The sequence below is a fragment of the Populus trichocarpa genome, chromosome 3 (genome assembly GCF_000002775.5).
Source record: "Populus trichocarpa isolate Nisqually-1 chromosome 3, P.trichocarpa_v4.1, whole genome shotgun sequence".
NCBI classification, from domain to species: domain Eukaryota; kingdom Viridiplantae; phylum Streptophyta; class Magnoliopsida; order Malpighiales; family Salicaceae; genus Populus; species Populus trichocarpa.
In genome coordinates, this window is record NC_037287.2 from 18,815,516 (window position 1) to 18,836,241 (window position 20,726).

At 34.1% G+C, this 20,726-nt stretch overlaps 2 protein-coding genes and 1 long non-coding RNA gene across 5 annotated transcripts; 2 read left to right on the forward strand and 1 right to left on the reverse strand.

Annotated features, from left to right (window-relative positions):
* Positions 1-1,133: 1,133 nt before the first annotated feature.
* LOC112326967 (uncharacterized) lies at positions 1,134-6,773 on the reverse strand. Of its 2 annotated transcripts, none has more exons than XR_002980987.2 (2): positions 5,841-6,773; positions 1,134-1,593 (listed from the first exon to the last, which is right to left on the reverse strand). It is a non-coding gene; the product is annotated as an uncharacterized LOC112326967 (long non-coding RNA). The 2 variants fall into 2 exon arrangements; XR_008058794.1 differs by lacking the exon at positions 1,134-1,593 and adding an exon at positions 4,417-5,064.
* On the forward strand, positions 1,668-4,257 carry LOC7478305 (putative receptor-like protein kinase At1g80870). Its single transcript, XM_002303819.4, has one exon. The coding sequence runs from the start codon at positions 1,933-1,935 to the stop codon at positions 4,084-4,086; it is 2,154 nt and encodes a 717-aa protein (XP_002303855.3). The 5' UTR covers positions 1,668-1,932; the 3' UTR covers positions 4,087-4,257.
* Positions 6,774-13,285: 6,512 nt separating the features above from the next.
* On the forward strand, positions 13,286-20,456 carry LOC7493234 (pleiotropic drug resistance protein 1-like). Of its 2 annotated transcripts, XM_052451345.1 has the most exons (24): positions 13,286-13,763; positions 13,905-14,025; positions 14,130-14,218; positions 14,315-14,399; positions 14,503-14,662; positions 14,783-14,859; positions 15,106-15,159; positions 15,253-15,343; positions 15,450-15,751; positions 15,879-16,160; positions 16,265-16,581; positions 16,691-16,851; positions 16,951-17,054; positions 17,135-17,291; positions 17,386-17,499; positions 17,585-17,691; positions 17,784-18,116; positions 18,294-18,584; positions 18,673-18,756; positions 18,860-18,993; positions 19,116-19,343; positions 19,475-19,646; positions 19,733-19,987; positions 20,083-20,456. In XM_052451345.1, exons 1-24 carry the CDS (start codon positions 13,441-13,443, stop codon positions 20,338-20,340), a joined length of 4,299 nt encoding a protein of 1,432 aa, XP_052307305.1. In that variant the 5' UTR covers positions 13,286-13,440; the 3' UTR covers positions 20,341-20,456. The 2 variants fall into 2 exon arrangements, with proteins under 2 accessions (XP_052307305.1, XP_052307306.1); XM_052451346.1 differs by lacking the exons at positions 13,286-13,763; positions 13,905-14,025; positions 14,130-14,218 and having other exon boundaries at positions 14,328-14,399; positions 14,483-14,662.
* Positions 20,457-20,726: the final 270 nt, after the last annotated feature.

Sequence of the window (20,726 nt, forward strand, 5' to 3'; positions counted from 1 at the left end):
AATAGAGATGGAATAATAATGAGCATTTGGCCCCATGTTAACTTGCAAGGATGAACGAACGTAAGGTGATGTTTTTCATTCTGGTTCAGGATCATGGCTCCTCTGATAAACCTTACCAAGTACGTGGGACACTGGCCATATATATATATATATATATGGCCTTTCTCCAACAAATTAAGCATACGTACGTATAGCAAGCTATCCTGTACGTATATATATATGTATGTATGTATATATGTATATATCCTGTTGTTGTTAATTAATTTGCTGCTAATTGAAGTAATTTAGATCATCTCAAACAGTGTTTAGGATTATTACCTTCCCACAACTTCAGTTTGGTGCAGCCGTTCAACTTCTTTACAAAGAGATCATAATTAAAGTTGACGGAGGCAATTTGCTGAGGAAACAAGCTATGGGGACATTTCATGACCAAATGCACGTCAATTTATGCGAGGCAGTGTGCATGAATGCTAACTTTAATTTGAACCTTGGTGTTATTTTAACATGTATAAAATTTTAATTTTAATATTATTTATTGCTATTACTATATTATTATTATTTACCAACCACATCGACTCGAAATTCAAAGATTGACCCCATGATTCCAAACTTTGTGCCTTGTTCGAGTATGATAGCTATGATAACACGTTCCCTTTTTTTTTATATAGAAAAAGGAACATTAAAAGAAGAAGAAAAAAGGTAAATCATTTTCAATCACACGTAGTGAAATTAATCCGTTAATTGGAATTAATGGGAAAGTATAAGTTAAATGCGATGACGAGGTTAGTAAAACACAAAAGGTTGCTTTTTTCTACTTTTTGAAATGCCATTTCAATCTTTTAAAAAAATACAATTATTTATTCCAATTTAGTTGAGCTTAATTATGCAAACTATTCAATGCACACGGGCATCAATAAAAAATTTATTTATTTATTTTTATATTTCAAAAATATTTTAAAAAAAATTTAAATTTTTTTTATTTTTTTCTTTACTTTAAATTAATATTTTTTTATATTTTTAGATTATTTTGATATGCTGATGTCAAAAATAATTTATAAAAAATAAAAAAAATATATTATTTTGATGCATTTTCGAATAAAAAATATTTTAAAAAACAACCACAACCACACCCGTAAATTACAATACCTAGCCATTTATTAATATTTTATCAATTTTAATGTCTAAAACACCGAAAGTAAAACAAACTTATATTAATAAGAGAGTGTAAATGAAAGCTAAAAATGCAAAAAGTAGAAAATGGGCCTCCCGATCTTAAAAAAAAAAATACTAGATAAAATTCACTTTTCAAACCCGTTCGAATACACGCTGAAACGCAATGTGAATTCAGTCTCTGAACTTGATATCTTAACCACCAAGGTCCAAGAGCATAGCACCACATGCCTAATACACGCTCCTCCATGCAGCGCGTGGGACAAGAATTGCTCATTCCTGTCACTGTAATCTATGTGCCTCCATTTTCTTTATCTTTTCCCTCCTGCTCAGGGCTTTGTCTGCTCAAACTTCCTCTCTAGTCGAAAGCATCTTGGGGCCCTCCATGCACTATCTTTTTCCCAATGGTTAATTTCCTAATCACTTGTTATTTAAAAAAGGAAAATGATCAGTCAATAACAGTATCACTAGGATTAACAATTAAGAATCTATTATCATTGTCAATGACTCGAGTTCATCACTGTAAACAACATTATCATTTCACTTTGATTATCCAACTGTAAAGCAACTTACAACATCGGATACAGTTTGCAACAAAAACTGCAAAGAAAAAAAAAAATGAATCCAAGAATTCAACACTATCCCCACCCCAAGAAGAAAAGGAAAAGAATATCCCATCTAACACATTTTCTTTCCTCACCAAATCTTGAGATCAAACTAGCTTGCTAACACTTCAAACCCCGAATTCTAAACTACCGAACCATGCCTTCAAGACCCTTGTCTCCAAGTTTTGACCATCCTAGACCCAGTTTCTTAACCAAAACCAGGATCTTGTTTTTGACACTCACAATCTCAGCCTCTGTGATTTTGATTCTTACCATTCTTTACTTTGTTTACCATCTTTGGTGCACCCTTGTCAATCGTTCAAGAACCATCCCTTTTGACTCTAGTGCTCCCTTAAAGCTTCAAAGATTTTCATACAAGGAGTTAAAGATTGCCACTAATGATTTTGATGATGCGAATATTATTGGCAAGGGTGGTTCTGCTACTGTCTTTAGAGGCATTGCAAGGGATGGCAAGTTATACGCTATTAAGAGACTCGATGCTCTTTCTTTACAATCAGAGAGAGAGTTTCAGAATGAGTTGCAGATTCTCGGTGGTTTAAGATCACCTTTCTTGGTTATTCTTTTGGGGTACTGTGTTGAAAAGAATAAGCGCTTACTTGTTTACGAGTATGTGCCAAATAAAAGTTTGCAAGAATTGCTGTTTGGAGATGGTCATTTGAGTCTGTGCTGGGAGAGAAGGTTTAATATCATTCTTGATGTTGCAAAAGCACTTGAGTTTTTGCACCTTGGATGTGACCCTCCAGTGATTCATGGGGATGTTAAGCCAAGCAATGTTTTGCTTGATTTTGATATGAGAGCAAAGATTTCAGATTTTGGGTTATCAAGGATTAAGGTGGAGGGGGAGTTTGGAGTGGATTTGTTTAGTCAAGATTTGGGAAAGAGTCAAGAGCTATGGAAGAGTCAAGAGCTTTCAGGGAATTTGACTCCAGAAACACCAGCAATTGGTACCCCTGTGGAGAGTTGTCACGAGGTAGACTTTGCTCTTGCTTTACAAGCTTCTTCTTCGTCAAAAAACAGTAGAACATGTTATAATGTTAAGGCTTTGAACTTGAATTCTGTGAATTATAACGCCAATATTGCGGGTGAGAGTGATGTCAAGGTAGGGAATGGGAAGGGGAAGGAGGTTTCAAGTGTTGATATTGGCGGGGATGATTGGAATTGTAGATTTGTGCCGTATGATGATGAGTTTTGTAGTAATGATCATAGTAAGGAGTTGAATTGTAATAGCTTCTCTGTTGTTGACGATTCAGCTAGTAGTAAACAATGGGGAAAGGATTGGTGGTGGAGACAGGATGGGAGTGGTGAATTGTGTAGTAAAGATTATGTTATGGAGTGGATAGGGAGCCAAATCTGCCCCTCAACAAATCCGGACTGGGAAGATGAAAAGAAAAGTACTCCTGAAAGAACAGAAATGCGTCGTTCTGTCGCATTAGATAAATTAGCTGATGCAAATGAACCTCCACGATTAAAAGATTTCAAGTTTGAAAATCTTGTTAGAGGATTCGAGAAGAAAGAATCTAGAGGCAGGAAAAACCGTCGGAAGAAAAATAGGAAGATGCAAGAGTGGTGGAAAGAAGAGCACTTGGATGAGATTAACAAGAAGGGTAGTAAGCTGAAGAATCTTGAAACAAAGTGGAGAAAAGGGTTTAAAATCCCACATTTTGATCTCGGTCGCAGGTTTCGTTTTCACAGGCGAAAGAAATTGGGAGAACAGAACCAAAATGAGACTGATCAAAATGGGGAGTTCAGTTTCAGAAGGGGATGGAAGAAAAAGAACTTGCAATCTGCTGGAAGTGATATGTGGAGTGGGGATCTTTTCAGTCGTGAGTTAAGCAGCACAACAAGCATGAGAGGCACTCTCTGTTATGTTGCGCCAGAATATGGTGGGTGTGGATACTTGATGGAGAAGGCTGATATATACAGCTTAGGGGTTCTAATCCTCGTGATTGTCTCCGGTAGGAGGCCATTACATGTTCTTGCTTCACCAATGAAGCTTGAAAAGGCAAATTTAATAAGTTGGTGCAGGCAGTTAGCTCAAACTGGGAACATCTTAGAACTTGTAGATGAGAGAATGAAGGATGAACACAATAAGGAGCAGGCAAGCTTGTGTATAAACTTGGCGCTGACATGCTTGCAGAGGATGCCTGAATTGAGGCCAGATATTGGAGAGATAGTGAAGATTCTGAAAGGGGAGATGGATCTACCGCATCTTCCTTTCGAATTTTCTCCCTCTCCACCCTCCAAATTGTTTAGTAGGTCAAGGAGAAAACAAAAATCTAATGCAGAGTAGGTTCAGTACATATTCTTTGTTTTCTTCCATTGATCATGTTTTTACTGAGTGGTACATAGGATTGGAGCTGTAATCTGATAACACATTATGGATGTGAAGGTATTTTCTTAATTCGAGTCTACAATGCTATATGTACATCAGATGAATGGATTTTGCTTTCCTTGTCTCTAATTGGATATGCAAATGTTTCTATCTTTCTTAGGCATCATATGTACATCAGTTCTGATAACACATTGTGTTCTTAGTAGCTGATCAATCTAGTTCGAGCATCTAGCTACCGTTTTTTTCTTTTCTTGTCTCCATGAGCCTATGAAAGCTGCATGCTTTGGCTGATCAACTTGCGTGTAATAATTAAGGGGTAAGAAATTGAGCCTGAAACAAACAAATCTGATAGCTAAGTTGCTTACCTGTTTTTCATACAAGGGAAACTAAAGCAAGAACAAGAAGGGACCATTTTCAAAACCCAGCTTGAATACGCTTGTGCATTAGTGGATATCATCTGCCTTTGAAACACATAATTATGAGTGTTGGTCCACAGCAAAATACGATTATAACCAAGGGAAGTCAGGTTCACCATCCCTTGAACTCTGTGGCAGCTACTAGAGATGATTGCTCCTTTAATTTCGGTGGCCTTCGTTGACTCGTGAGGAGCCAGACATGTCATGATCATGGATTAATAAAGCTAAGAAATCATCAACTTTTGCTTGCTGTGTTATTGTTGTTTTGTTCCTTTTAAGAGGGAAAGAACTCGGTTCCATGACAAGGGCATATCACATGGCCTGCAGTCTGCTACTATATGAGGTAGAGGAATACAAGGCCAGTAAAGTAGTTCATGTAATAAAAGAAAACTCCAATACGATATCGTATTGTTCCGTCTCATAACAACAGTTTGTTCACCATGTTCCTCTCCATTTGGAATCCAACGCAACGAATAATATGGTTAAGGTTTTTTAATCCTTAAAATTTCAGAGCTCTCAACTGTAAAAAAAAAAGAAATTAGGATTTGTTCTAAATTAATAATCAAAATTGAAAGCCCATTTGTTGCTAAGTGAGTTTGATTCAGCTCAGCCCATTATAACATGTGCTTTTATCCTCCTTCCTTTTCCTTAGGCTTTAAGAGATTCAAATATATATATATATATATATATATATATATATATATAAATGGCAAAACCCTATAAAATCTAGTAATATTTTTAATTTATTTTTTTCTAAATAAAGTTTTTTTTAAGATAAATTTTAATTTTTCAATTTTTATTATGATATATTGCTTCTTCTTTTTTAAGAATATTGTTTTTATATTCTAAGTTTAAATAATTCATTTGGCATCATTTCATGATATAAATTGAAATTAAGGATTTGATTTGATCAATTTTTTAAAATTTAAGGACCACAAACTTTATTTTATAAGATTGTTTAAGGACGACGGAGGCTGTTGGAAGTAGGGGTGAGAAAAAAAATAAAAAATCAATTAAATCAAGAAAATTAAAAAAAAAATTAAGCCGAACTGAAAATGATCAAGGATTAAAATTCAAACTTAAAAACTTTTAATCAACAACTCAATTCTACATTGATGAATGCAATTTATTATACTTGGAAAAATCCCTCCAAGCTAGTAAACAATAAAACAAAAAATCTATATCTAGACACCTCCAGCTAAAATTATTGATCTAGGGAAAGCATTTAAACATGAATCTGTTAATGGAAGCATTAACCTTACAGGAAAAGAAAAGGAAAGAAGCAATGGAAGGTACCTCCCAGGTACACTGAGGATGGCTTATTAACTGCCCTACACGGAGAATCTGGACTGGAAGAGTAGAGGGCTGCATGCATACTCCATGAAAGAAAAGATTGGTCAGTAGTAAAGTAACTGTGGTTCCAAAAATCATCTGCGTGAGAATAGATTCAGTGATTCAAGAAAGTGTCCCCATAAGCGAATTGAATATGATTTTTAGATCCACACTGTAACTAAGTCCTGGCATATATTTCAGTATAGGCAGCTCATAGCAGAAATTGCGAGAAAGCAAGATGGTGCAGAGGGAAAAGATTCACAAAAACATCAAGCATTCATTACTTCAACAACATCAAACTATTCAAAAGTGCATACAGTTGACATATGTTCAGGTATTAACATGAATCTTTATGCTCTTGACATTTAAAACCTTTGTTTGTACTAAAGATTCCAGCTTTATTCACCGCTCTACAAAGATTAAACAACTTGGTCTCTTCTCCAATCGAAAACCAGATACTGCATCATAACTTCTAAGTTAATCACTGATTTGTGCTTTTTTTCAAGTAAGAATGAGATTGTATGATGAAAGCTCACTATGATAAGAAAATAAATCCACAATAGGATTAGAAATAAAGAGCAAAATAACCCAGTCCATACAAATGGTAGATGACAAAGTCCAAGAATCAGCAAGCCTAACCTAGGGGATGTTCACAAAGCGCGCTAAGACACCACTTCTCCCATCAAGATGAGTGGAGTTTCGTTAGGTAAAATTCTCCATCAAGCAGCACTAGCTACCACTCTGCACTCATCTAATTATCTTATATGCAAGCGCACCACCACTTTAGCAGCAACATCAAAGAAGACGCATCAAGTTCCTTGAGCTTGTGTATGAAATTATTATTTTTTTAAATATACTAAATTATTTTGAGTATCTGGGTTTTGAACACGATTATCCTTTATATAACCCCTCTTGTAATTCACTGTGAATTCGCTAAATGAATTTACCAAATTGTCTTTAGTAGAGAGAAACACAAAAAGGGGCTTCAGGGGTATTTTTAGACTTTTACACGGGATATATTTTGTATTGTAAAATTGGTGAGGGTCTGTTTGCTTTTTCCTCTCTTAATTGCATAGTGTGAAGTACAAATATTATTGGAAGCAGAATTTTTATTTGTCTTGGGAGAGGGGTATTTTCGGTTTTTAATTTTTCAGCACAGTAATATTACTAAAATATCCTTGGATTTTAAAACAAATATTTTTGTCTTTAGAGGTATTAGTGTTTTTTTCACTCTGGATTTTTTGTAAATTTTGTGTGGGGTCAGAGGTATTTTGATATTTATAAAAAATAAAAATAAAATAAAAAGTTGCTGGCATGTGATAAGAACACGCCAGCATGTGGAGGTTGTTCACGTCATTTAGACGGCACATGACACCTCCTTCAATATCCAAAAATATCCAACCATCATCTCAGGCAAAGCATCACGAGGTGACGCTTCGTCTTGACTAGTATGTGTTGTCATAAGTAACGGTGGCGGTTAGATTTCTTTTTTCCCATCCTTTTTTCTCTCTTCTCCACCCCCCAAAGTTAAAAAATGTCATAACCTTTTGTATTATTTCAATTGTGGTCCTCAAATTTTTTATTGTTTTGTATTTGCTTTAAAAAAAATTATAATTTTTTTTCAATTTTATCCTTTATCATTTTATTTTATTTTTGTTTTATATTATATTTGATCATCTTTCTTTTAATTTATATTTATTTTGTTTTTCACCCTTTTTCTAATGGATTTTCTTTTCAGTTTCTTACGTGATTTTTGTTTTAATTTGATCCTTATTCTTTTTATTATAATTTATTTTGGTTTCATTTGTTTTCTTAATTGAATTTTTCAGATTCATTTCTCATTGTTTGATTTTATTTGATTTTAATGCCAAATATAATCCTTATTTTTTCAATCTTGGTTTTTAAACCCGACCTAAGGATCGACCTCGGACAAGTCCTGGGTCATAGATCGAGTGGGTTGGTCAAGGTTACCTAGATTAACTTAGCCTAAAAAAATATTCAATGAGTTTAAAAAAAATTACAAAGAAGTTGCATCCTTATTTTTTTAATTATGATTTTCAAACCCGACCTGGAGGTCGACTTCGAGCAAGTCCCGGGTTACAGGTCGGGTGGGTTGGCCACGGTTATCCGGGCAACTAATTTTTTTATTTTACAAATATGTAAAAATAACATTATTTTGGTCAAAAATTTTCCAAAAAAAAAATTAGTGGGTTTTAAGATGGGTTTTAAAAAGAATTTAACGAAGAAATTGGATCCTCATTGTTTTATCATGGTTTTTAGATTCGACCTAGGAGTTGACCCTAAGCAACTCCAGGGTCATAAGTTGAGTAAGTTGACTAGGATAACCCGGATCGACTGATTTTTTTATTCTGCAAGAATGTCAAAATTATATTTTTTTTATAAAGATTTAACAAATAAAACTAAGTTTTGAAAAAAATTAACAAAAAAATTTAGTCCTCATTCCTTTTATCATGATTTTTAATTAAAAAAAAAATTCTTTGTTTCATCCCTTGGTATTTAGTTTATTGAGGATTTTGCTTCATGATTTTCAAGTTTTCCTTCTATAATGTGGTGTCGGCCTCATAATCGGGGTCACGAGTTTAGAAAATTAGCTTTAGTGGACTTCTATTTTTTTAGCGTATTTTTGTTAATTCTGTTTTTCAACATTTGGTTGGTTATGAATTAGACTCTGTTATTTTTTTCACTTTTTTTTCTTTGGGGTTATCCCGATCTCATGTCTCGAGTTGCAGATTTGATAGGTTCACCCGGGTTGACTCGAGTCTTTTTCTGTTGTCACTTTTTTTCATATCTTGGATGTCAATTTTTTATTAATTCAGTTTATTTGTTGTCATTATCTTTTTTAAGTGTTATTATATTAGCAGAGGTTATTAAATCCAATCGACTCAATGACCCAATTCTCTAAGTTTTTTTTTAAATCCCAAGTTTTACATGGAATCTTTTTTTTATGTTCAGAAAAAAAAAATCCCAAACTGATATAGGGCGAGCCATCTATCAACTATACATACATAAAAAGTCCCCATGGAACTAACTCGTAGGGTCAAAATGTAGTTGAGTTGGAAAGTGAAAAGGTGGATTTTGTTTCTTATTTGTGACAAACGGTTAAGATACGGGAAAAACAGGGAAAACGGGTTCTTAATGAAGAGTCTTGGATCGATCATATAATTACAGTGATTCTTGGATTTTATTCGTGTGAAAACTAATTAAGGTTTTCATTAGCTTCTCTCTTCAGTCAGAAGAGGATTTGCTGTGAGGGAAGAAAGAGAGGATGAGATTCGGAACTGGCCTACGCTGGGAGATGCTCTGTGCTGTGTCCAGGTTTTTCAGCATTTTGATATAACCTTAAGGTATTCTAAAAATTATATATAAAAAAAATTAATTGTTTTAAGGGACTCCTTAGCGATGCAGTTGAACCACCATCTCAAAAAACAATATAGTTGGTAAACTTAAGTTTCGAGCCATGTGGTTGCTTATATGATGGCCACTGGAGGCTTACATGGTCTTTAATTTCAGGGCCCGTGAGATTAGTCGAGGTGCACGAACGCTGGCCCGGACACCCACGTTAAACTAAAAAAAAAAAAATAGTTGGTAAACTACATAAATAATGTTGTGGCTTCCTCTAACTAGGAAAAATTAAAACAATTGTTTTTTTTTCTTTTTTTTTTAATTAAGATTACATTATTCAACTTAACCCATATTTTAACAAAATCCTATGGTATCATCATTTTTGTTGTTAATGGTGTAGTTAAATGTCTTTTTTTAAAATGTCTTTTTTAATTTTCATGGAATCTCGGAATCAATCTTTACACATCTCTTATCTTATGGCTAGTGATCTCAAAAGTTATTGTTGGTATTCATGGGGAGTTTGAGAGTATGGTTGTGGTTGTTTTTTAAAATATTTTTTATTCGAAAATATATCAAAATAATATATTTTCTATTTTTAAAAAATTATTTTGATATCAACACATTAAAATGATCTGAAAACACTAAAAATATTAATTTAAAATAAAAAATAAAATAAAAATTAATTTTATCAAAAATATTTTTAAAACATAAAAACAATCAGGAATAAGAGTATAAACATGATATTCCAGGCGACCAAATCCTAAATCCTAGGTTTATTTAACTGATTTGTAGGTAGACCACCCCTTGGAGTGTAGTTGAATATCACTTCACTCAGAACGGATTCAATTATATAATTTTTTATGCTGAATAATTTTCAAATCGGACAATGAGATAACAACATAACAGATAACAATTAATTGCCAAACCAATATCATAAGAGCGTTATCTTTCCATTACAATATGACTTATGGTCTGCATAAATGTTGGAGGCGGCTGGGATTTTAATAAGATCATCATTCTTTTTTTATTGTTATTGATTTATTTATTTACTTGCTTTGATTTGTTCATGAGGAAGAACATGGTGATTACCTACCACTAAAAAAAATCCAGAAGACAAAACAAATGGTATTTGGAATCATATTTTTATTTATTTTTAAAATCAATATATACACATATCATATTATCTAAAAATATAAGCATTCAAACCATCTACTAGACGGCTCAATAATGATTTTAAATTTGAGTTTTATAATTGCTAATATGATAGTCACTGAAAGCTTATATGATTGTTAACTTCAGAGCTCGTGGGATTAGTCGAGATACACACAAGCTAGCCTAAACACTTACGGTAAAAATAAAATAAAAAATAGAAGCATTCCATTATATAAAATAGAAAATAAAAAACATTTATGGCCCTGATGAAAGGTCTCGATAAAGAAAAGGTCGATGATTTCTGAACCCTTTTGAGAAAATATCAATTCAAAGAAGTAATTAAAAGAGATTTAATTTTCTGAGTAATTTGGATTATAGTTTTACCTCCAAGTCTCACTGGATGCGAGGCTTCGATGAAAATCAAATGATCCATAGTCGTCGTAAATTTCCCATTTGACCATTGTTTTTCATATAATCATTATAGCCATCAAAAAAGCAATTTCATTCGAAGTTCTCAAGCTGAAAATCATATATATCATGTGATGGTCGATCACTTGGATTAAAAATAGCTGATGTAACTGCTGACGCTTTTGTACCAAGAACAAGAATTTTTTTTTTTTTTAAAAAAAAAGAAGCTGGAAAATAAAAGGGGCATCATGGCATGATCAAAGGTCATCATTTGCGGACTAGGTGGCATGGATTGAATTGAATTGTTCAATCCAGATTAATTTGCAATAATGTTGTTGAATCCTGATCGTGGCATGATAAAAGGTCGAGATGATGAATTGAATTGTTTAATCCAGATTAATTTGCAATAATATTGTTTTAATATTTTTTATTCATTAGAAAAATAAAAAAAATCCACACCATGGATTCGATGTGTTGCTATATTTGTATATATTATCTCTATGACAACTTGAAATTGACATTAATATTTATTTATTTTAAGATATTTTTCTTTAAAAATAAATAAATATTATACTTATAGTACTAGCGTTTATTTATTTATTTATTTTCTAAATTTTAAATTTTAAAATAATTTAATAAAATTTCCTTAGTCATATATTTTTTTTAAATCACAAATAATACATACCATTTTAGAATCGTAAATGACACTTACACTTAAGAAATAAAACTCTTTTATATATATTATATAATTACATCTTGACTCGCCTCCCTCAAATGCAGTCGCGAGGGATCGTGCGTTTGATCATCGTACGCTGTCTGGTCAACTTTGCTCGGAGTTAATGCGATGATCTCACTGATATTGTCACCACACCGGATGCTCTCAACTAACAGAGATGATGGCATCAATGACGGTATCAATGACGGTATCCTTAAGTAACGGTGTTTAAACAATGAAGAGTAATGCGCTGGCAAGGCACAGATATAAGAAAATAAAATAATCGTTGCTTAAAAACTGAAAATTCCCATAATGTCAAAGTCAAATATTTTTTCTTTTTTTGGAAGGAGTATAAGTTAAAAGGAGAAGGAGAAGGAGAAGGTGAAGGAGCCGCCAGGCGGAATTTTTGTTTTTAGTGTCATTATAATTATTTTTTAAAGAATGTTTTGTTTAAAATTTTTTTAAAATAATATATTTTTTAATTTTTTAAAATTTATTTTTGATATCAATATATTAAAAAATTTTAAAATATTAAAAAAATTAATCTAAAGTAAAAAAAATTCAAAAATCTTAAAAAGTATTTTTTAATCAAAAAATCAAATACACTTTAATGCTTTTTTAAAACGTATTTGTTTTGAATATTAAGTTGATTTTTTTAGTATTTTTTGAATGATTTTGATGTTTTTATATTAAAAATAAAAAAAATATCTATTTTAAAAAATAAAAGAAAGCTAAAACTCTTTTTTGAATCTGTTTAGGAGTGTAATAACTTTTATTTTTAGATATATTTTAAAAATATATTTACTTTGAAAAAGAATTAAGTTAATATTTTTTCAGTATATTTTTTTTTAATAATTTTGATATTCTAATATCAAAAATAAAAAAATTATCTTAATATATTTTTAAATCAAAATTAATTTTAAAAAACACGTTTTTTCGACACATCAAATCCATTACTTCTTACATGCTGGATGTGGTTATTTCAAGTACAGTAACCGGGTACCAAGTATGACCTATTTGACTTTGAAACTTAGTTATAGATGTGTGCTCTTTATTGGATATTTTTTTTTGATATATATATATATATATATATATATATATATATATATATAAGAAGATAAGATCATTATTTGTTGGGGACAAAATGCAGATTTTCTTAAGAATCTATCCATTGAATGACACAGCAATTCTGGAGTCAAAATTACTATACATGAGCTGCCAATATCATTGGAGTGTATAATTCGTGTTGAGCTCAAAAAATAATTATTAATACTTATTTTAATATAAACATTAAGAAAAGAGAGAAACAAGAGCAAAAATTAAAAAAACATAATTCTTAAAACCATGTAAAAATACTCTTATTACTTTTAAATTGTATAAATATGATTATTTTTTTATCATTTATTTATTTTAAAAGTAAATTCATAGAGTAAGAGCACTCTAAGATTCTCCCTGTCGAGAAGTTTTTATGCATACTATTTTTTTTTCTATATAAGTTTTCTTTTTTGACATCATATTCTAATTTTTAAAAAAAAAGGTGTTCTTGTTCTACAAAATTGATGCTTGTAGATTCAAATCAATAAAAGAATTTAATTTTTTTTGGTTAAAATTGCTGATGTAAAAAAATTTTTAAAAAATTATTTTAATATATATTTTAAAAAAAAAAACTTTAAAAAACCACCGCGTAGCACAGTTTCAGACAGGCGGCCAATAATGTGGAAAGCCATAATGTTAATATCAGTATAAATAAAGGCAACTCCTCACATTCAGTGCTTCAAGGAACTCCCCTTCTGATGTTGTACACCTTTTCAACTCAGTACCACACAAAGTCTCATTAGTAGTTTTCTTTGGAACGAGTTTTAGAAAGAGACGCCAAAAGAAGTGTGGTTAATTTAGGCTCGAAGAAGCTCTTCTGATCTTTCAGCAATGGAAGGTGCAGATGATATTTATAGAGCATGTAGTTTACAACGAGGTGGCTCTTCTTTATGGACAAACAATGTTTCAGATGCGTTCTCAAAATCTTCAAGAGATGAAGATGATGAAGAAGCTCTAAAATGGGCTGCTATTGAGAGACTACCTACTTTCAATCGTTTACAAAAAGGTTTGTTGGCTACATCAAAAGGTGCCAATGAAATCTACATTCAAAATCTTGGGATTCATGAAAGAAAGGGATTGCTCGAGAGGTTGATCGATGTTTCTGAAGAAGATAATGAGAAGTTCTTGAAAAAACTCAAGAGCCGCATTGAAAGGTAAGCTTTTGGCTATTTATATATGTTTCCAAAGTCAAAAGCACCATTAGTTACAGAAGGGCATGGAAACCCCGTTTTGGCTTCTTAATGTTCTTGATATATTACCAGTAATAATTTTTTTACTGTTTCTTGATATTTTAGAGTTGGAATTGATCTCCCCACAATTGAAGTTCGATTCGAGCATCTAAATATTAAAGCAGAAGCTCATGAAGGAAGCAGAGCATTGCCATCGATGATTAACTTCTGTGTTGATTTTGCAGAGGTAGGCTTCTGCAGAAGTTGGTCATATGTTGTTATGGAAATGTAATTATATTTAGTTTCAATTAAATCCTTCTTGTATCTCTCATTTTTCTTTCAACTTTGAAGGGCTTATTCAACTATCTTCACATCATTCCGAGTAAAAAGAAACAAGTTTCCATCCTTGAGGATGTTAGTGGAATCATCAAACCATCAAGGTGAGACGAGCTAGAATTGAAACCGATATTGTATAGAGTTTATTAGTTCTAAATTTAGAATTTTTCTCATTATTTACTCTGACATACTGGTTGCAGAATGACATTGCTTTTGGGTCCTCCAAGTTCTGGAAAGACAACTCTTTTGTTGGCTTTGGCCGGAAAGCTTGATCCTAATCTAAAGGTGGTGATTGATGATTTTTTTTATTTACATCTTTCGTAGGTGAATGTTTTCCCTTATGTCTCTTCCTCATCCTCTCATTTTAGGGATAATTTTTCTTATGCAGTTCTCCGGTAGGGTGACATACAACGGTCATGGGATGAATGAGTTTGTACCCCAGAGATCAGCTGCCTATATAAGTCAGTATGATACCCATTTAGGAGAAATGACTGTAAGGGAAACTTTGGCCTTTGCTGCAAGATGCCAAGGGGTTGGACACCGTTATGGTTAGTTTAATAACTAATTTTCCTTCCATTCTTTTGATATCAACTTCATAATATGCCATGGAGATTGATACCCTTGTCTTTGTATGACGACTAATCATTTGAGTTCTTCGCAATCTGCAGAGATGTTAGCAGAGTTATCAAGAAGAGAGAAAGAGGCAAGCATCAAGCCTGATCCTGATATTGATGTCTTCATGAAGGTGAGAGAAGCTATCATAATGAGCAATAGTTAAGTATGGTGTAAAGTACAAAAAAAATACTCTGTTCTGAGAAAAACGAGCATCACGCCACTATTGAAATGGTTTTGAAAGGAATCTTGAGACTAAACCATGAACATGGCATTTTTTTAGTCAAGTGCCATTGTAGAACTGTAAGAAAATTGCCATTGATAGTAAGTCGTGTTTGAAGGCAATTGATTTTGGTTTTCTGTGTCTTCTGTGGTGTAGGCTATAGCAACAGAAGGTCAGAAGACAAGTGTGATGACAGATTATATTATCAAGGTAATAGCACAATGCACCTCAGTTCAATAGACATTCTGCAAGTTAATACAAACCATTTCAAAGTATTAATGCCTTCTTTTATTAAATTCACAGATTTTAGGACTAGAAGTCTGTGCAGATATTATGGTAGGAAGTGAAATGGTAAGGGGGATCTCTGGAGGACAAAGGAAGCGTGTTACAACTGGTAAGAACCATCTTTAATCCATTTTCAATTCCAAAATATCATTTTGATTTCCATTAGCCATCTCATCAATTTAAGCTGTTGAAACTCTCCAATGATCAAATTGTAGGTGAGATGCTGGTTGGACCAGCAAAGGCTTTGTTTATGGACGAGATTTCAACTGGATTGGACAGCTCAACAACTTTCCAGATCGTGAATTCCTTGAAACATACCATTCACATTCTCAATGGAACTGCTGTCATTTCACTCCTCCAGCCAGCACCAGAGACATACGATCTCTTTGATGACATTATTCTCCTATCTGATGGCCAGATTGTGTACCAGGGTCCCCGCGAACATGTGCTTCAATTTTTTGAATCTATGGGCTTCAAGTGTCCCGAAAGAAAAGGAGTGGCTGATTTCTTGCAAGAAGTAAGCAATGAAACGGTGGTCTTGTGCGTCTCGTTTATTATGCCAGTACATAAATGGATGTTACTTCAGCCTTGCATGTAGTTGAGAAGGATGTCATTAACAGATGATGAAAAATAATTCATTGCAGATAACATCAAGGAAAGATCAGCAGCAGTATTGGATGCATAAAGATGAGCCTTACAGTTTTGTCACAGTTAAGGAATTTGCTGAAGCTTTTCAGTCTTTCCACGTCGGATGTAGAATTGGAGATGCTCTTTCAACTCCATTTGAAAAGTCCCAGAGTCATCCGGCTGCTTTGAAAACTAGAAAGTATGGCACTGGAAAAATGGAGCTGCTTAAGGCTTGCTTCTTAAGAGAATGGCTTCTTATGAAAAGGAACTCATTTGTCTACTTCTTCAAGCTCGCGCAAGTGAGTTCTGTCAGCTGACTTTCTTCTGGTTTTTTCTTCAAAAAGCTTGTCCATTCGATTGTGATTTTTTTATTTTTTGTTCTCACTTTTTCTTCCTATACCAGCTTACATTGATGTCAATAATTGCGATGACACTCTTTTTTCGGACTGAAATGCACAAGAACTCAGTATCTGAGGGAGGAGTTTATTCGGGTGCTTTGTTCTACTCCTTGGCTTTGATGATGTTTATCGGTATGCCAGAGATTTCCATGACCATAGGAGGCCTTCCTGTGTTTTACAAGCAAAGGGACCTCCTGTTCTATCCTTCATGGGCATTTTCTCTTCCCTCATGGATCCTTAGAATTCCTGTCACACTCATACAGACCACTATTTGGGTGGCCCTCACATATTATGTAATCGGATATGATCCTAATGTTGGAAGGTAACACAAGTTATAAACAGAAGAAAAAAAATCTAGGCACATTTTCTAAGAACTTATAAAGAAATTTATTCTGTTTCAGCTGATGCAAAGTGCTGTATCTTTTCTGCAGGTTGTTCAAACAGTATCTTCTGCTTGTTGCTGTGAGCCAGATGGCTTCTGCATTATTCCGTTTTATTGGTGGACTAGGAAGAAGCATGATTGTTGCTAACACCTTTGGGTCATTTGCACTGCTCGTACTGTTCGCATTGGGTGGCTTTGTCTTGTCTCATGGTATGGTAACTTACTTTGGTTGTCTTGGAGTTTAATCTATTTATCAACATTAGTCCCTATAATTATAATGTGCTAAATATTTTCTGTTCAATGCCACAGGTGACATAAAGAAATGGTGGATATGGGGTTACTGGATTTCACCACTGATGTATGGACAGAATGCAATAGTAGTTAATGAGTTCCTTGGGAAGAGCTGGAGTCATGTAATTCACTGAACTAGCCATTTCTATATTCATGAATTAATATCTGAACAATCAACTGATAATGTACTTTTATTCTGAAGGTTCTCCCAAACTCAATCGAACCACTGGGAATCGAAGTTCTGAAATCGCGTGGATTCGTTACGGATGCATATTGGTATTGGATAGGAGTAGGTGCATTGGGGGGATTCACAATACTATTCAACATTTGCTACACTCTGGCTCTTGCTTTCCTGAACCGTGGGTACCTTTACCCTATCCAATTCATTGTTTCTTTTCAAGTATAAACTAAGTGAGGCTAAAGTTTTAATGTACTGCAAATAATATTGTGCAGCATTTCGGAAGTCTCAGGCTGTTATATCCAAGGATTCTGAAAGCATTAAACCAGGAGTAACTGGAGGAGCTATTCAATTGTCGAACCATGGAAGTAGGCACCAAAATGATACAGGTAATAACTGAACTAATGTGTGTTCACTGGTAAGGAAATTTGTTCAATGTTTTCTTGCTGCTAATTGAATTTTAACAACATCCAGAGATCATCTCTGAGGCTAACAATCAGAAGAAAAAAGGAATGATTCTACCATTTGAACCTTTTTCCATCACCTTTGATGAGATCAAGTACTCGGTTGACATGCCACAGGTAAGATTAGTTCGGTAACAGAGAGACAAATTGATCTTTGGAAATACTGTCCTGAAGTAAGTCTAATCTTATTTTCAATCTGCACTTTGCAGGAAATGAAAAATCAGGGCATTCTCGAAGATAAATTGGAGCTTTTGAAGGGAGTGAGCGGTGCTTTTAGGCCAGGTGTTCTCACAGCTCTAATGGGTGTCAGTGGTGCTGGTAAAACCACTCTGATGGATGTTCTGGCTGGTAGGAAAACTGGGGGATATATTGAGGGAAACATCACAATTTCAGGCCATCCCAAGAAACAAGAAACTTTTGCTAGAATTTCAGGGTATTGCGAGCAAAATGACATCCACTCTCCACACGTTACAGTTTATGAATCCCTGCTCTACTCAGGCTGGCTTCGTCTACCTCCTGAAGTGAATGCTGAAACCAGAAAGGTAGGCTTTCCATAACTCATATCTGTGCTAGGCTTCTATTTTTCATGTTTCTGCTAAAGAGATTTTGTGGTCATTAATTTGAGATAAAATCAGCTCCATGGACTAGAATTTAGATATCCATTAGCACCAAACCTTGAAAAGCTGTGTTAATTTCTCCAATCAAAATTGCTTTTGCAGATGTTCATTGAGGAAGTCATGGAGCTTGTGGAACTGAATCCATTGAGGCAAGCATTAGTTGGACTGCCTGGTGTAAGTGGCCTGTCTACTGAGCAAAGGAAGCGGCTGACTATTGCAGTTGAGCTGGTGGCGAACCCTTCTATTATATTTATGGACGAGCCTACTTCAGGTTTGGATGCAAGAGCTGCAGCAATTGTTATGAGAACGGTTAGGAACACTGTGGACACAGGAAGAACAGTTGTGTGCACCATCCATCAGCCAAGCATCGACATATTTGAATCTTTTGATGAGGTTAGAAATGTTAGCAGGACATTAGAGTTGCTCCTTTGTTGTCAGTTCTTCTCCACATAACAGTGACACACTTGACATGACATTGCAGCTATTTCTAATGAAGCGCGGAGGAGAAGAGATATATGTTGGGCCATTGGGTCGACATTCTAGCCAGTTGATCAAGTATTTTGAGGTGTGAAATGATGGTTTACCAAATAATACAAGCGCTATATATATATATTTGAATCTTCATCCATATTACCGTCTTGCTAATTTACACAAATTTCTTTGTCTAGGGAATTGAGGGAGTTGAGAAGATTAGAGATGGTTATAACCCAGCAACTTGGATGTTGGATGTTACCTCTTTAGGACATGAAGCAGCATCGGGGATAGATTTTGCTTCTATATATAAAAATTCAGAGCTATACAGGTAAATTCACTTCTTAGCTACTTGGGTACCAGGTAAAACAGAAAATCATGCATTACCATACCCATGTCTTCGACTCTTGAATTAGCAATTAAATTTCTCTGATGTGTGGCCGTATCTTTCAGGAGAAACAAAGCACGTATTCAGGAATTAAGCACCCCTGCTCCTGGTTCAAAGGACCTCTTCTTTCCTACACAGTACTCGCAGTCGTTTTTGGTCCAATGCTTGGCTTGTTTATGGAAGCAACATTGGTCATATTGGCGTAATCCTTCCTATACTGCCGTAAGACTTCTCTTTACAACCGCCATAGCCTTGATTTTTGGTTCAATGTTCTGGAACCTCGGCTCGAAAACGTAAGTTACATCTTCATTTCAACTAAGCTTCATTCCTGAACATTTGCTACAGGGCTACTTAGAACGATAAAAAAGTACAGACTCTTCCAAGTTTGTCTGCCTTCTAAATTAGTTCTTGTCTTAAATTACAGGAAAAAGAAACAAGATCTTTTTAATGCCATGGGTTCCATGTATGCTGCAATTATCTTCCTCGGAATCCAAAATTCATCCTCTGTGCAGCCAGTTGTGGCTGTTGAAAGAACTGTATTCTACAGGGAGAAAGCTGCTGGAATGTATTCATCCATGCCCTATGCCTTGGCACAGGTACAAACTTTCCCACAGCACAAATACGAACTTCAATTTTATGAAATCTAAACAGAGACTAAGTTTCTTTCCATTTTTTGTTACAGATCCTGATTGAGCTTCCATATATTTTCACCCAATCTGTGGTATATGGTCTAATAGTCTATGCCATGATTGGATTTGAATGGACTGCTGCTAAGTTCTTTTGGTATCTGTTCTTCATGTTCTTCACACTGTTATACTTCACCTTCTATGGCATGATGACTGTTGCTGCAACGCCAAACCAACACGTTGCATCCATAGTTTCCTCCGCATTCTATTCAGTGTGGAATCTCTTTTCAGGATTTATAATCCCAAGACCTGTAAGTGATTTCTACTCACAACTTCTCCTTACTGCATTCTAGCAGCACGAGGACTAATTTTTCTTTATCTGTATGTCTTCTTTGGCTCTAAACAGCGGATTCCTGTATGGTGGAGATGGTATGCTTGGATATGTCCAGTTTCATGGACTTTGTATGGATTAGTTTCTTCACAGTTTGGAGATATAAAGGAAAAACTTGATACAGGGGAAACAGTCGAAGATTTTGTCAGGAACTATTTCGGTTTCAAACATGAACTTTTAGGAGTTGCCGCAGCAGCAGTTTTTGGATTTGCCACAATATTTGGACTTACCTTTATCATGTCCATTAAGTTTTTCAATTTCCAGAGGCGATAAGATATCTGCAAAATTATTTCTAGTTCAGCTATCAAAAGTTCTCACTTCTCTGTATAGTTTTTTGTACTATAGGGTATTATCCCCATTATAATCAGACAAGAATTTAAGAGAAGAAACATGTCCAGCTACCACCTGCACACAAACATGTATATATACACATATATACCACCAATACTTGATAAAAGTGAAGATATTCAAATCATTTTGATTTTTGAGAGTGTTAATTCAGAATTCCATTCTCAATCTCATTTTTTATAGGTAGACTAACTTAAATGTTGTTGCAGAACCATCTAACTGAACACAGCTACGTTCTGAATGGTAATGATCTATAAAAGGAAAATCATTTTTAATATTGGTTAATTTACAATAGAGAATCACATAGAAAA